The 15,266-nt window shown below is 46.4% G+C and overlaps 1 protein-coding gene across 3 annotated transcripts in view; it reads left to right on the forward strand.

Moving 5' to 3' along the window:
• The window catches only part of COL9A1 (collagen type IX alpha 1 chain), a 373,679-nt gene that overhangs the window by 343,486 nt on the left and 14,927 nt on the right, over nt 1-15,266 (forward strand). For all 3 annotated transcript variants that reach the window (XM_029595655.1, XM_029595654.1, XM_029595653.1), the window contains 3 exons: nt 4,415-4,561; nt 4,644-4,698; nt 15,051-15,239. In XM_029595655.1, coding sequence (XP_029451515.1) covers nt 4,415-4,561; nt 4,644-4,698; nt 15,051-15,239 — 391 coding nt within the window. The remainder of the gene's footprint in view (nt 1-4,414; nt 4,562-4,643; nt 4,699-15,050; nt 15,240-15,266) is intronic.

Raw genomic sequence — 15,266 nt, forward strand, 5'->3', positions numbered from 1 at the left:
GGAGGGACAGGCTCGTACCTCCTTTGTCAGGAAGCAGCTCAAATATGGGACTGGGCCCTAGCACACTCAATTTTACTACGGGCCACCTACCTAGCAGGCGTCCACAACACAGTAGCGGATCGCCTCAGTCGGCACTTCCAACCACACGAGTGGTCTCTAGACCCGACCCTGGCAGCCAAGATATTTCAACGTTGGGGTCAACCGTCAATAGATCTCTTTGCGTCCCATCTGAACTACAAAGTGAGCAATTACTGCTCTCTCCTCTGGCAGCAGAACAGCTTACCAAGGGACGCTTTTGCTCGCCATTGGAGCTCAGGCCTGTTGTATGCGTATCCACCAATACCACTCATAACCAAAACTCTGGTGAAACTTCAACAGGACAAGGGGACCATGATACTCATAGCCCCATATTGGCCTCGACAGGTATGGTTCCCCACACTGCTAGATCTCTCAGTCAGGGATCCAATTCGCCTGGGAGTAGCTCCCAATCTCATAACTCAGGAACAGGGACTGTTGCGCCATCCCAACCTTCAATCCCTATCCCTGACAGCGTGGATGTTGAAAGCTTGATATTACAACCATTCAACCTTTCAACCACTATATCTCAAGTACTAATAGCTGCACGTAAACCTTCCACTAGAAAGAATTATTCCTACAAATGGAAACGGTTTACTTTATGGTGCACTCAGAAAGATTTAGATCCTTTCACTTGCCCCACACCCTCACTACTAGATTACCTGTACCATCTCTCAGACTCTGGTCTTAAGACATCATCTGTAAGGGTACACTTAAGTGCAATCTCAGCTTACCATAACAAGCTGGAAGATGCACCTATTTCTACACAGCCTCTTGTCAGTAAATTCATGAGAGGCCTAACTCACATTAAACCTCCAGTGCATTCCCCAAGCATTCAATGGGACCTGAACGTAGTTTTAACCAGGCTTATGCGTTCTCCCTTTGAACCCATAAATACCTGTGACCTTAAATTCCTTACTTGGAAAACGGTATTTCTCATAGCCATTACATCAGCTAGAAGGGTCAGCGAACTACAAGCGCTAGTCACATACGAACCTTTTACAAAGTTCCTACATGACAGAGTAGTACTCCGTACACATCCAAAATTCCTTCCTAAGGTTGTCACGGAATTTCATTTAAACCAAACAATAGTTTTACCTACATTCTTTCCTAGGCCTCACTCTCACCAGGGAGAAAGAGCCTTACACACTTTGGACTGTAAGCGTGCGTTATCCTTCTATTTAAACCGCACAACAGCCCAAAGGAAATCCAGCCAGCTGTTTGTATCCTATGATCCAAACAAACCAGGTAAAGCAGTGGGAAAGCATACTCTATCCAATTGGTTAGCAGATTGCATACAATTTGTTATGAAAAAGCAGGCCTTACTCTTCAAGGGCGAGTAAAAGCACACTCAGTCAGAGCAATGTCAACTTCAGTAGCACACCTTCGCTCTGTACCTATTCTGGACATTTGTAAAGCAGCAACATGGAGTTCTCTTCACACCTTTGCAGCTCACTACTGTTTAGACAAAGAAGGAAGACAAGATTCAGCCTATGGACAATCCGTCTTAAAGAACTTGTTTCCAGTATAATCCCAACTCCTTCTACATCCAACCTGCTGTGATCTTCGGCTGATTCATTTCATCAACAATACTTCACTGTTGCTTCACTACAAAATGACTCAGCCTCTAGCTTGCTAATCACCCATATGTGAGGACTAGCATCCTGCTTGTCCTGGGATAAAGCAAAATTGCTTACCTTGTAATAGGTGTTATCCCAGGACAGCAGGATGTAGTCCTCACGAAACCCACCCGCCACCCCGCGGAGTTGGGTCCGATACGTTTATTATTTTATTTTTGGCTAACGCTATTTGCTACAAACAAAGACTAAAGGGAGACCCCTGTGGCAGGGAATATCATGACATGCTGGGCATGCTCAGTAGGCACTCTGGTGCCAGTCAAAAGTTTCATAGAAACTTTTACAGAAGTTTTCCGTACATAGGGCTCCATTACTGATGTCACCCATATGTGAGGACTACATCCTGCTGTCCTGGGATAACACCTATTACAAGGTAAGCAATTTTGCTGCGCATTGGGTGCACATTAGGGTTGATTTTAACATCTGAATGCGTCCATGTGTGCGCAGTTCCAGGCGTCTACGTATGGACACGCGGTTCCTGGCGCACACACATGGACGTGCCGATTTTATAACATGCGCATGCTGGCGACTCGTGCATGCAGGGGTGGGGGTGGGGGATTTTAGCAAAATACACATGGCAATGCAATCGGGCCTCCCCCAGTTCCCTCCCAGTCCACTACAATTAAGGAGCAGACTGGGAGGGAACTTTCCTATCCCTAACCCTACCCTTTCTACCTCTTCCCCTCTCCTCCCTGACCCCTAGCCTAACCCTACCTATTCCTAATTTTTTTATTTTAATACTTATTGCTCCCCAGGTGCAGAAGTAATCTCTGCACGCTGGCCGGCTGCCGGCGCACACTTCCCTGGACAGCAGCTAATGGCGCTGGCCTGGCTCACCTCCCCCCCCTCCCCCGCCTGCCCCTTTGCAGGACCCGGCACTTCGGCATGTAACAGGTGTCACGCATGTGGCCAGGCCTGTTCTAAAATGCACGCTGTGCACGCAAGGCCCAGGCACACATGTGGCCCTTTTAAAATCGGGCCTTTTTTTTTTTTTTTGCATTGGGGGTAATAGCTAATAGCTTTGTCAACATGAATTTATGTGTGATGAGTGCTATTAGTTTTGCGCTTGTTTGTACATGTGTTTTGGATGTGCATGAGGGGTTTTGGACGCGCATCCAAAACATGCGTCCAAACACTGGTAAAGTTGTGAGTTCAGCCGAGTGCACTGTATTGCATCAGTCTGATTAACAACAATTTTCAAACCTATGGGGACAGGCACAAAGTCCGCAGGACAATTTACCTGCAGATTTTGCCCCAGTGCTCAAAAGGAAAGTTCATGCATACTTTCCCTTTGAAAATCATCAATGCAAAAGTACCCACAGAGTGTTACATCTAATATTTCTGACAGTAGTTTTAAAAATGCAAAACTATGCCTGATCTGGCCTCCCTCCATCTAAATCTACCCAGAAATGTTGTCATGAATATGCAGGTAAAAGTATATGCGTTATGGGAGAATGTGCATACTTTTCTCACATACAGGATGGTCTATTTTCAAAAAGCCTTTTGCAGGGTAAACAACTTTTGTTGTCCTTTTTATTTTGATTGCTATTCATAATTACAGATACAGAACCAAATTTGATGACACAAAATTTATTTAGAGTAGTTAAATCACAAGTGCATTGTGATAAATTGCAGGAGGACCTTGCAAGACTGGAAGACTGGGCATTCAAATGGCAGATAAAATTTAATGTGAACAAGTGCAAAATGTTGCACGTAGGGAAAAGTAACCCATGTAGTTGCATAATGTTAGGTGCCATATTAGGAGTTACCACTCAGGAAAAGGATCTGGGAGTCATAGTGGACAGCACATTGAAATCATTGGTTTAGTGTGCTGCAGCGGTCAAAAAAGCAAACAGAATGTTAGGAATTATTAGGAAATAGGACTTGGAAATAGGCATTATGACATTCTCCATTTTATTTTAGGTGAATAAAACGGAGAATGTCATAAAGCCTCTGTATAGCTCCATGGTGAGACTGCAACTTGAGTACTGTGTGCAGTTCTGGTCACCACATGTAAAAAAAAATATAATTGCACTGGAAAAGGAACAGAGAAGAGCAACCAAAATGAGAAAGGGAATGGAATGGCTCACCTATGAGGAAAGGCTAAAGACATTAGGGCTGTTAGCTTGGAGAAGAGACTGCTGAGGAGGGATATAATAGAGGTCTATAAAATCATGAGTGGGCTAGATTGGGTAAATGTGAATCAGTTATTTACTCTTTCATAAAATATAAGTAGTAGGGGGCACTCCATGAAGATAGCAAGTAGCACATTTAAAACAAATCGGAGAAAATTCTTTTTTACTCAATGCACAAGTAAACTCTGGAATTCATTATTGGAGAATATGGTAAAGGCAGTTAGCATAGCTGGGTTTAAAAAAGGTTTGGACAAGTTCCTGGAGAAGTCCATAAATTTCTATTAATCAAGGTGACTTAGGGAATAGCTATTGCCTTTTCCTGGAATTAGTAGAATGGGATTTATTTAATGTTTGGGTACTTGCCAGATGCTTGTATCCTGTATTGGCCACTGATGGAAACAGGATGCTGGGCTTGATGGACCCTCGGTCTGACCCAGTATGTCAACTTCTTATGTTTTTATGTATAAAAACAGTTGAGTGTTACAGTTGTTTTACTAAGAAAAGTTGTTTTACTGTTGAAAAAGCAGCATAAGATTGAATGTAGCTTAATCTTTTTGTATGGTTTAGGTTGGAAATCCTGGTGAATCTGGTTCTCGTGGCCCTGAAGGAAGTCGTGGGCAGCCTGGTATAGAAGGACCGCAAGGCTCACCTGGACCTCGTGGCATGCAAGGTGAACAGGGTGTTCCTGGCTTGCCAGGGAACCAAGGCCCAGCTGTAAGTAATATTTAAAGTATTGCATATTTTCTTCTGCCTTTTGAAATGTTTATATTTTGACAGATTGTATTGTGTACCGCAGGGTAAAGAACCAATGGATCAGCAGATTCGGCAAGTCTGCATGCGAGTGATGCACGGTAAATTACAACTTTGTTTAGATTTACAAAAGCGTGCCTATTTCCCAGATATTAATGCATAGTAATAACTTGGTCAGAAAATGTAGCTCTTTAGGATTTCATTTCAGAGCATACCTCCTTTGTCAATCTGGTTCTGGTAAGGAAGGAGCAAGATGAAGCTCTTACTACACTTGCTAGAGGAGTTATCTAGACTGGGGCACTGAGTGGATAGCTTGGGCTGATCTCTATCTACATTTCTTAAAAGTTAAATATTTGACTTCCAGGTGATTAACAGTGACAAGTGAGCCCAAGAGTTAATCCAGTCCTGTTTTTTTTTATATTTTTACTTTTCTTTTTAAGTCAGGTTTTAAATCTTGGAATGATGAGTTTAAACTAGCTTCAGTGGAGTGCTAATCATTCTTCAGAAGCTTGAGGAATTCTGACTTAAGTTGTTTTGCTAATTGAGCAAAGAAGGATTTTCCCAAGATGATATGAAGGCTCATTATTTGAAAGACTTAGGTATGTAATTACATGCCCACAGTCATGTCCTACAGTAATTCCCAGACTGTAGTCTACATAGTACTGAGGGGGGTCTCTGTGGGTCATGTCTGGGTCCTTTATGGTTCTAGTCTTGCAGACCTGGTTTCAAAAGGCCGTGGAGGAAAGAGGAGCTACTAGCAAAAAGCCTAGCCTTCTACTTCCAGATTTCCTGGCCCAGAACTGCCTTAGAGCCACAAAAGAGGAGAAAGAGAGGGCTTGCAATGTTATGGAGCAGAAGTGTCAGCAGCAGCTTCAGTATCAGCTTCATAGTGACCGGAAATATAAAGGCATGCTGCAAGTCTAGGAGTAGGAGAGGCCCTGGGGAGAAGAGTACAGCTTTACTACTGTCCTTGTGCTGCTGTTAGGCCACTGTTACCTCTTTCACTGGAGGAGAAGATGTGAGGAGTGGAGAGTGGGGGGAGGTGAGAGGCGGAATGAATGGCGAATATGGAGGGTGAAGAGATAAGATGAGTGCTGGAAAGAGGTAACAGGTGGAGACAAACTGTGAGGAGAAGATGGGAGTTTGGGAGGGCATGAGAAGTGGAGCTGGAGAAGGTGAAGTGTGAGAAAAGTTCATGAGGGGCCTGGAAAGAGGTGAGAGAGTGATATGGAAGGTGGGTCATGGGCGGAGCAAAAGATGAATCTGTGAGGACTGGGAGGGAGTGAAAGTTGAAAGTGGATGTGCTGGGATGAGGTGAAGGGAGATGATCGTTCAGGGTAGTTGGAGGAGAAAAAGGGAAGGAAAGAAGGGTAGAAAGCAAAGGAGGGGAGGACAGCTGGTGAATGAAGAAACAAAAGCAAGAAGGAAAGAGAGAGCAAAGGAGGGAAGAGAGCTGGAACAGGAGCAAAACAGCACTGCCAAAGCTGGCCCTCCATCCCTCCAGTCTAAAGCGGCACTGCCGGAATCACGATACCACAATCTGGTTTATTTATCTAAAGAGAGATTTTAAAACCGTAAAGACATCAGCATAACAAACATCTACAGACACTAGAAATAAAAACTAAAGTCTGTAGATCTCAAAATATATAGTCCGCTGCTTTGGATGACTTATTTTAGCCGGGAGAGCGGTCTATAAATCATTTTACATAAATAAATAAAATATAGTTTTGCTCCTGTCTGTAGGGTTGTGCTTATTTTCTGTGCTGCTGACTGTAGGATATCCATTTCTTCTCATTGTTTGTGGGCAGTAGGCCATTAATCATGGCGCACCTTTTTCACAACTGTGAGAGGTATCTGGGAAAAGGCTGTGACAGAGCTCTGAGAAATGTAGGCGGATGTCAAAGGCATCCTTTCAACAACAAAAAAAAAAGGGTCAGGAACCATAGTTTTAAGAAATGAGCATGAATGCTGTATTCCCCTACAGAGTGACCTATGCATAGCTGTGCATCTTTGCAATGCAGACAAATTAGAGAGCACAGCAAAGTGTGGTCAAGCATTGCGTGGTTATGTTTCCAAGAGCTTGAGGCATTTTGATTAAACACATTGATTCTCTGAGAGAATCTTTATCTTCCTAGCTGGAGGTCCAGAAAATAACAAAGTAACTACTGTCTAACTAAAGCTCCTCCGTGATATTCTATATTTATGTGAGACCCACTTACAGAAACTAAGCAGTCTCATGTGCACCTTGATGAAAACTCCTGATGGGCTGATGCCGTTACAGCATCGATAATCTGCTGTCATTGCGGGCGAATAAATGACTTTGTAATATTTCATTACACTGAATGAGGGCATGTCTCTAGTTTTTGTTTTTTAATTTCTTGCAATGATAAAAGATTCATATTATCTTTGGTGGAGACAGTTTTTAAAACTCTGTGTTTTCATGCAAAATCGATGGATATTTTTACTCGCAGGTTTTGCACCAATCTTCTGTGTAACGTACTTTCCCTGCAAAAACTACTCAAGGAAAAAGGGCCCGCAGAGGTATCTTTCTCCTTTTCTGCAAATACTTTTTTCTGGCCAAAACAACATGCATGGCTTTGAAAATACAAACTAATGCATGGTGTTGCTTTCCCTGGCCCGACCCCATGCTGGGAGTGTCTCCATGAAAATGCGGGTAAAACATAGCATACATACATAATTGTACCCGCATAGAGAGGGTGGGTAATTTCCAAAAAGCCCTTTTACCTGGGTAAATAGTGTTTGAAATCTGCCCTCATAAATCATCCATGCCTCATCTCTTCTGTAGTTATAAACTGATTCCAGTCTTGATTTTGGCATCACGAAGACCTCTTCTCTGTAGCAGGCCAAACTGCTCACAAGAATTTGTATTTCACAAACAGATTCTTTACGGTTGCATTTACAGTATATAATATAGTAATCCTAAAGCATATCTCCTTACTAGGCAGCACTGGAAGAGAATTTCAAGAGCCGTGTTTGATTTACATGCTTTCCCCTAGATTCATCAAAATATCTTAATAACAAAAAGGGGTGTGTTTAGGGAAAATTTGGGAGTTACCGCACAGTGCGATAAACCCTACTTTTCGCATCCTGTGCTAGGGAGGGGGAAAGAGAGAGAGAAAGAAAGAAAGACTATCTACAAGGCCCTCATAGCAGGCATTCACATTAAAACTGCAGGGCCTATCACATGTCTTGAATTCCATCTTCCCTGTACGTACCGGATCAGTCCAGACTCCTGGGTTGTGCCTCCGCACCAGCAGATGGAGACAGAGCCAAACTTGTCAGGCTCCCCCTATATATACCAGGGTGCCACCACAGCCTGTCAGTATAACTCTGTCTCCAGCAGATGGTCAGATGCCTAACCCACAGTCTTGCCTGATTCTATTAGGTGTTGGTGTATAGGTGTTTGTATAGAGGTGTAAGAAGGCTAGTTAGGTTTTTGTTTTCTTCCCTCTCCTTACAGTAAAGTTTAAAAAAAAGGGAGATGTTTGTTTTTCTTGCAGGTTCTCCAGAGGATCGAGCCTGAGCCTCCCAGGGGGTTGCTAGGTCCCGAGGGGGCCATCCCCCCTGGTAGTAGGCGGCTGTGGCCAAGGGTCGAGGACCCTGCAGGTGGGAACCGGCCCAGCCGAGGTGATACCGGGGGAGCCCGGATCACTCACCTCAACCAGGCCGCTTCAGCACCCGCCGGGGGACAGCGTCGTTTGTAAAAAAAAAAAAAAAATGTGTTAAGTTTTCTCGCAGCGGCGGCTCGGCGGTGCAGTTTGATTTTATTTTATTTTCTGCTGCTCCTTCCTCTCCGTTCGTCGTGTCTGGCCGCGGAATGAGTTTTTATTGGAGGTTTTGAGTTTTCTTCAGCAGGCGGCGCGGGAATGAGTTTTTATGGGAGGTTTTTCTTCAGCCGGCGGCGCGAGTTGGAGGATAGGATTTAGCTCCTATGGCAGAGTAAAGAGGGTCGTCTTCCGGGGGATAGTTACGCCCCAGGTCATCCTTCTCCTCCAGGTTTTCAGGGGAAACAGGTGGGCTAGCGCCCGGGTGCTCCTTCCCCTTCCTCCTCCCTTCGCTCCGGGGGTGACGGGACATCAGTAGATTCAGTCTTTTCGGGGCAGGCGTTTGGGCAGGCCTGGTCCCTCACAGTTCCCGGCCTGCGTTAAGCTCGCCCAATGATATCGGTACTCAGGGTAGGGGGCAGATTGTCTCTCTTCTACGAGGATTGGGCCAGGATCACGTCGGATCATGGAGTCCTGTCGGTAATCACACGCCGGGCGGAAATGCAGACAAGCGCCAAGCGGTCCAGCAAACCTTGGAAAGGTCGTTCGATCTGGGAACAGTTGGGCTGGGCCCACATCAGGAGCGAGGACAAGGGCGTTACTCCGTTTCCTTCGTAGTTCCAAGCAGAAAGGAACCTTCCAGCCCTTACCAGATCGCCAGTGTGTCAACAGATGGTGGTGGATTACGTTTTTCGCACGAAGGCGCCACGGTCCGCCATTGCCTAGATACAGCCGGGGGGGAATTCCTGGCATCCCGGAATTTCACGGAGGCTTATCTTCTTGGCGGGCTCAGTTCACATCACCAGAAACATCTCCAGTCATACGTTTGAGGGGAAAGACTTGCAGTTGTCCAGCCTTGCCCTCTGGGCTGGATACAGCCCCCCGGACCATTACCAAAGGCATGGTGATGGTAGCAGCATGGCTACGGAGGGAGGACTACTGTTGCCCTCGTACCTGGACGATTGGCTGTTCGGGCGCAGTCGGAGCCCCCTGGTGGTTCGCCTTCACTCACGAATGCGGTTGGGGCGTTCCCTAGTTGGGGGGGCAAACATCACAAGGAGTCCTCTCGTCCCTTCTCAGTCCCTGGCGTTCTCTAGGAGCGTTGCTCCATACTAGCCAGGGGACGGTATTCCTTTCATCGGAGCGGGGCCACAGGTTCGATCCTTAGCTGCTGACAGTTTCGGTTTATCTACAGAGGATAGGATCCTTGACGACAATGCGGGACCTGGTACCCTGGGCTTTTGTACACACATTCCAGTCTGCTTTGCTCTCCCTATGGAGCCCAGTGTCGATGCAGTCTTCTCTTTCGTCTGCGAGTGGAAGGTGGTTCAATGCCGTTGGGCCACGCCCAGGTCGCATTGGTCGATCTATGATCCCAGGTGAGTCGGTCCGGATCCTCTCAGGCAACGTTCCAACGGTGGCCTACGTCATTCGCCACTGGGGAACCAGAAGTCAGCTGGTGACCAGAAGTCAGCGGATGGTCTTCGGGGCTAGTCTCCTGCGGCAGTGGATGGAGCGTCACCTGCTAAGCGTCACCTGTTAAGCATAGTGGCGTTTTCGCATAACAAAGGTCGACCACGTTCATGCTGCTTTTGAGACGCCAGTATGTCGGCCCTGAGGAATGGGATCTGACAGCAGGGCCTCCCATCTCATCTGCGTCAGATGGGACACGCCGGCTAGGGACCTGATGGCGACGTTCCAGAAGACCAGGGCTCCATGGTTCTTGGCCCGCCGGGGAGCAACTGGGCAGGAGGAGTAGATGCCCTGACGTTGCCGTGGCCCGCGAAGATTCTTCGGTACGTCTCCTTCCTTGGCCTCTGATCAGCGGAAGCCTTCGGCGCATGGTGACCCATCCATCCATCCAAGGTTGTTAGGGTGGCTCCTGAATGACCAGGGTTGTGGATTTCCTCGACCTGGCGGTGGAGGGACCGCGGTGGTTGCCGTGACTTCCGGATCTCCTCCACTAGAATCCCATGTGTTTTTGATCCGGTAGATCGCTTTGGCGGGGAGGCATGGCTTTGACAGGCGTCGGATGCAGAGCAACGGCTACTTTGACGCACTTGTATCGCCTTGTTGAGTTTGCGGAAGGAGTCAACTTCCTTGGCGGTTGCGTGAGTGTGGAATATCTTCAAATCATGAGTCGTGGAACGGTCAATTCCCGCTACTCGGGCCTCCGTTTTCAGCTATTTGGTGATTACAGGATGGTTGGCTCGCGGGCTATCCTGTAGTTACCTACGGGTACGGGTAGCGGTTCTCGGTTGTTTTCGGGAGTTTCTTGACGAAAGACTTTTAGCGGCACTTCCGGATTAGAACCGGGTCCCATAGGGCCGGATCAGTTGCGGCAACCTTGAAGGTTCAGTGTCCTTCCTGCTCTTTGAGCGTGGTCCTCGAAGCCCTGTGTGCTCCTCCCTTCACACTTGTCAAACAGGCAAACCTTAAGGTCCTTAAGTTGAAGACAGTGTTCTAGGTGGTGGTTTCGTCTGCCAGAGGAGTGTCAGGGTTTTAGGCCTTATTTTGCAGGGCACTTTCTTGCGGCTCCCGGAAGCCGGGGGGGGGGGGGGGGGGGACGCTGCGCATGGTCCCCTCAGTTTTTCCCACAGGTGGTATGCTCCTGTTCCGGTAGGATCGCCGGGGGTAGGAGCCATTGGCGAGGGATCTGAGGAAGGTGAACGTGCGGGGATCTTTCCTGCGGTAGTTCGAGGTGTCGAGTGATATCTATTTTCTATTCCCCTCTTTGTGGTTTGTCAGGGCCCAAGGAGAGGTAATGTGGCCGCCAAGGCTGCCGTGGCTCGCTGGTTGCAGGAGACTATAGGGTCCGCATACTTCTCTTTGCAGTAAATCGGTTCCGCGAGAGCTCAAGGGCCGCTCGACGAGGTCCCAGGCGGCTTCCTGTATGCGGATCTCTACACAGGGGATTTGCAGGGCTGCCTCTTGGAATCCAGGCATACCTTGTGATGTTCGGGGTTCAAGGGATGGCAACTTCGGAGCAGGCTTTTAAGAGCGGTCCTCTCCGAATCCCACCCCAAGTGGTTTCAGCTCTGGTACATCCCAGGAGTCTGGACTGATCCGGTACGTACAGGGAAAGGAAAATTAGGGCTTACCTCCGATAATTTTCGTTCCTGTAGTACCAAGGATCAGTCCAGAGTCCCGCCCTCTGTGTTTTCTCAGTTTCGGAGAGTCCGCTGTGTTTTTTTCTGTTAGGCGAATGTTGCGGGTTTTCCTTATATGGTTCAGTAGCTATATGCTGATTTTCGCTTTCCAGGGCAGGTCTCTCGTTGGGGACTGTGGGCCCGGGGTTTCTCCGGTTACTATGCTGGGGGGTTTAGTTAGTGTTTAGTTTTCAGAGTTCTGCTTTGACATTGCATTATACTGACAGGCTGTGGGTGGCACTCTGGTATATATAGGGGGAGCCTGACAAGTTTGGCTCTGTCTCCATCTGCTGGTGCGGAGGCACAACCCAGGAGTCTGGACTGATCCTTGGTACTATAGGAACGAAAATTATCGGAGGTAAGCCCTAATTTTCCTTTGTGTTGCTCTGACCTACAAAGTTTGTTTCAGTTGCACACTCCTTTTTAGGGTGGCTAGCAGTGGCTTATCCCTACATTCATTGTTCAATTACAAATGAAACAGTTCTAAAACAATGAAACCAACAAATGATAACCAACGATAAATAAATTATACTCCTAAGAGATGTGTTTGTAAATGTACACCATGGTTTACTTATGAGTTAATAGTACAAAGGAGAAAAGATAAGCAAAAAGTGGTTTTGGGATAAGCATCAAGATACAAGATTGAGAGAGGTCTGTTTTGAACTGTTGTATGAATATTGGAAAGCTTACCTGGCTAGAAAATGAAATTACATAAAAGTTAAGACTGAGAATTCCTTAAACCAACCTCAAGAACTGTTTTGTATAGTATGTAGATTAGTGTAGAATCCCCTTACAGAGAGATATTTATTCTAGTAGTGATGCTTTAGCACATTTTTTCAGAGATATGTTACAGAAATTACAGGCTCAGTTTGGTAAGACAAAACATTTGAGCACAATCATGGAGAGATTGAAAAATGACATCTTTTAACCTGGTATCTGTAATGGAGATTATGAAGAGTTTAAACTCTAAGGTATCATGTGTTAGACCCTTTTCCTTTTGCCTACATTGAATATGCGAGTGCCGAAACAAACTAATTCAAGGAATAGTATATGCATCTTTAGAGAATAGTAAAGTTCCAGCAGTATTGAAAGAGTTTACAATTAGACCAGTACAAAAAAAATATAACTCTTTCACTAGGTGCTATAGATAACTTTCGCCCAATATTAAATTTACCTACAATGGCCAAAAGATTGGAAAAATGTCTTCTTCAACAGATAAATGAATTTCTTTTGAATCAAGCAGTTTGCAGTGAGAACCAATATGACTTTTGCAAAGCCCATAGTACTGAACAGTTACTACAAACATTATTGGATATTTTATATATTAAATTGGATCAAGGAGAGCCAGGGATATTAGTGCAGCTTGATATTAGCTCAGAGTTTGATACTATATCACATAGCAAACCGAGTGGGAGACTGAAATTAGATGTTTTTTTTCAGTTGTAATGTAGTTATAATACTTAGGGCCTGAAGAATTAAGCATTTTCTCCAAGTTTGCATATACAAAAAAAGACGTTGATGAATCGGGCCCTTTATTTGTTACATTAATTTGTATGAATACTGTATCCATTTATTTCATTTACAGAATTATATGTGCTTTATCCGAGGTAGCTTACAATAAGAGAGGAGGAAAGGCAAAGATAGAGGGGTAGATTTAAAAGAAGTGCGATCAGCCTACTTTTGCTTGCGCATCAGACTCAAGCAAAAGTACGCTGGATTTTAGTAGATACGCGCGGAGCCGCGCGTATCCACTAAAATCCTGGATCGGCGCGCGCAAGGCTATCGATTTTGTATAGCCTGCGCGCGCCGAGCCGCGCTGCCTCCCCCCGTTCCCTCCAAGGCCGCTCCGAAATCGGAGCGGCCTCGGAGGGAACTTTCCTTTGCCCTCCCCTCACCTTACCCTCCCTTCCCCTACCTAACCCACCCCCCCGGCCCTGTCTACACCCCCCCCTTACCTTTGTCGGGGGATTTACGCCTCCCGGAGGGAGACGTAAATCCCCGCGCGCCAGCGGGCCTGCTGCGCGCCGGGCCGCGACCTGGGGGCGGGTACGGAGGGCGCGGCCATGCCCCCGGGCCGTAGCCACGCCCCGTAACCGCCCCCAAAACGCTGCCGACACGCCCCCGCAACGCCGCGCGCTCCGGCCCCGCCCCCCGACACGCCCCCCTCCGAGAACCCCGGGACGTACGCGAGTCCCGGGGCTCTGCGCGCGCCGGGAGGCCTATGTAAAATAGGCTTCCCGGCGCGCAGGGCCCTGCTCGCGTAAATCCGCCCGGTTTTGGGCGGATTTACGCGAGCAGGGCTCTGAAAATCCGCCCCAGAGGGTACAATACATTAAGAAATAAAAACGGAGGGATTAGGAAGTGGAGCAGGCCAGTGTAAATTTGTGACTTCAGTTTCCTTCTTTCAATATCCAGGGAAAGGGCCTTAATATTAGATGTTGTAGGTGGGGGGGGGGGGGGGGAGCGGTGGACTGTGGTTGCAGAAAAAGGCTGCAAGAAGAGAACAGAAATGACAGTGAGGGGAAGTGTGATTAGTACAGGGACTACAGAGGCAAGCATGAGCCATTGAGATAATGAAATATAATGTACCTTTTTGATTGCTTATAAATCTCTATTTCAGAGTTTTAGAGCTCTGTTTTTTTTAGCTGCCTCTGGTTGGTATGTGACATGTTTACTTAATTGACTTTCTAGATGGAAAGTGCACTATAAAGATGCCATATGACCCATTACTCTGTTGAGTGACCTTCAGCAAAAATGAACAGCTTCCAAGGTTTTTAGGCAAGGTTTGCAAGAAATATATTCTTAAGGCAGGATTTATGCACACAGTTCTACAGCAGTTTATTTTATGTTTGAAGACTTCTAAAATTCTGGAAATATATCTTAGAGTACCTTTCTTTATCCTAACATTAGGGCTTCAGTGATCCTTCATTTGGAAGCACCGTAGAGCATTTAAAAAAATGTTTGCAGTAACCTCCAAAAACTGTTACATAGAAACATAGATGTCAACAGATATGGGCCAAGTGCGCTTGCCCGCTGTGCTGCCACAGATGTTACTTAATTTCTGCTCTTCTCCCTCTTTCCTTCTGCCACTGAAGTCACTTTGTGTCTGCCTCATGCATTCTTGAATTCTGTTACCAGTTTAGCTCTTACGAGTTTGACTCCTATCCGCTTCCAGCTGAAGAAGGCACCTCTGAGTTCTCAAAAGCACAAGTATGGCATCATATTTAGATTATTCTGATAATGGTCCAGATCTGGTATATGGAATTTTGTTTAGTTGCAAACCTTAACATACAGAGAATTATAGAAAATAGGACTAGAAGAGACTTCAACAAGTCTAGTCCACCCATGCTTCTAGATAAGATCCACTGTACCCATATCATCCCAGACAAATGTTTGTCTAATGTGCTCTTTAAGACCTCCAATGTCAGAATTTACCAGCTGTTCCAGTTTTGATTTCCAAACTGCATCCCTGTTTAGGATTTGTGTTTTTTCTCCTACCTTTCTGTTTTCTTATTGCAGAGCAGTTAGAGCAGCTGGCAGCCAGCCTCCGAAGGCCTGAATCTGGTGCTGCAGGTCTTCCAGGACGGCCAGGCCTCCCAGGTCCCCCTGGTCTTCCTGGAGACAATGGCTTTCCTGGACAGGTTGGACCTCGTGGTCTTCCAGGTCTTAAAGGTCCTCCTGGAGAAATTGGTATTAAAGGTCCAAAAGGTAAGATCATTTTGTAATTATAAACCT

The sequence above is a fragment of the Rhinatrema bivittatum genome, chromosome 3 (genome assembly GCF_901001135.1).
Source record: "Rhinatrema bivittatum chromosome 3, aRhiBiv1.1, whole genome shotgun sequence".
Classification (NCBI taxonomy): domain Eukaryota; kingdom Metazoa; phylum Chordata; class Amphibia; order Gymnophiona; family Rhinatrematidae; genus Rhinatrema; species Rhinatrema bivittatum.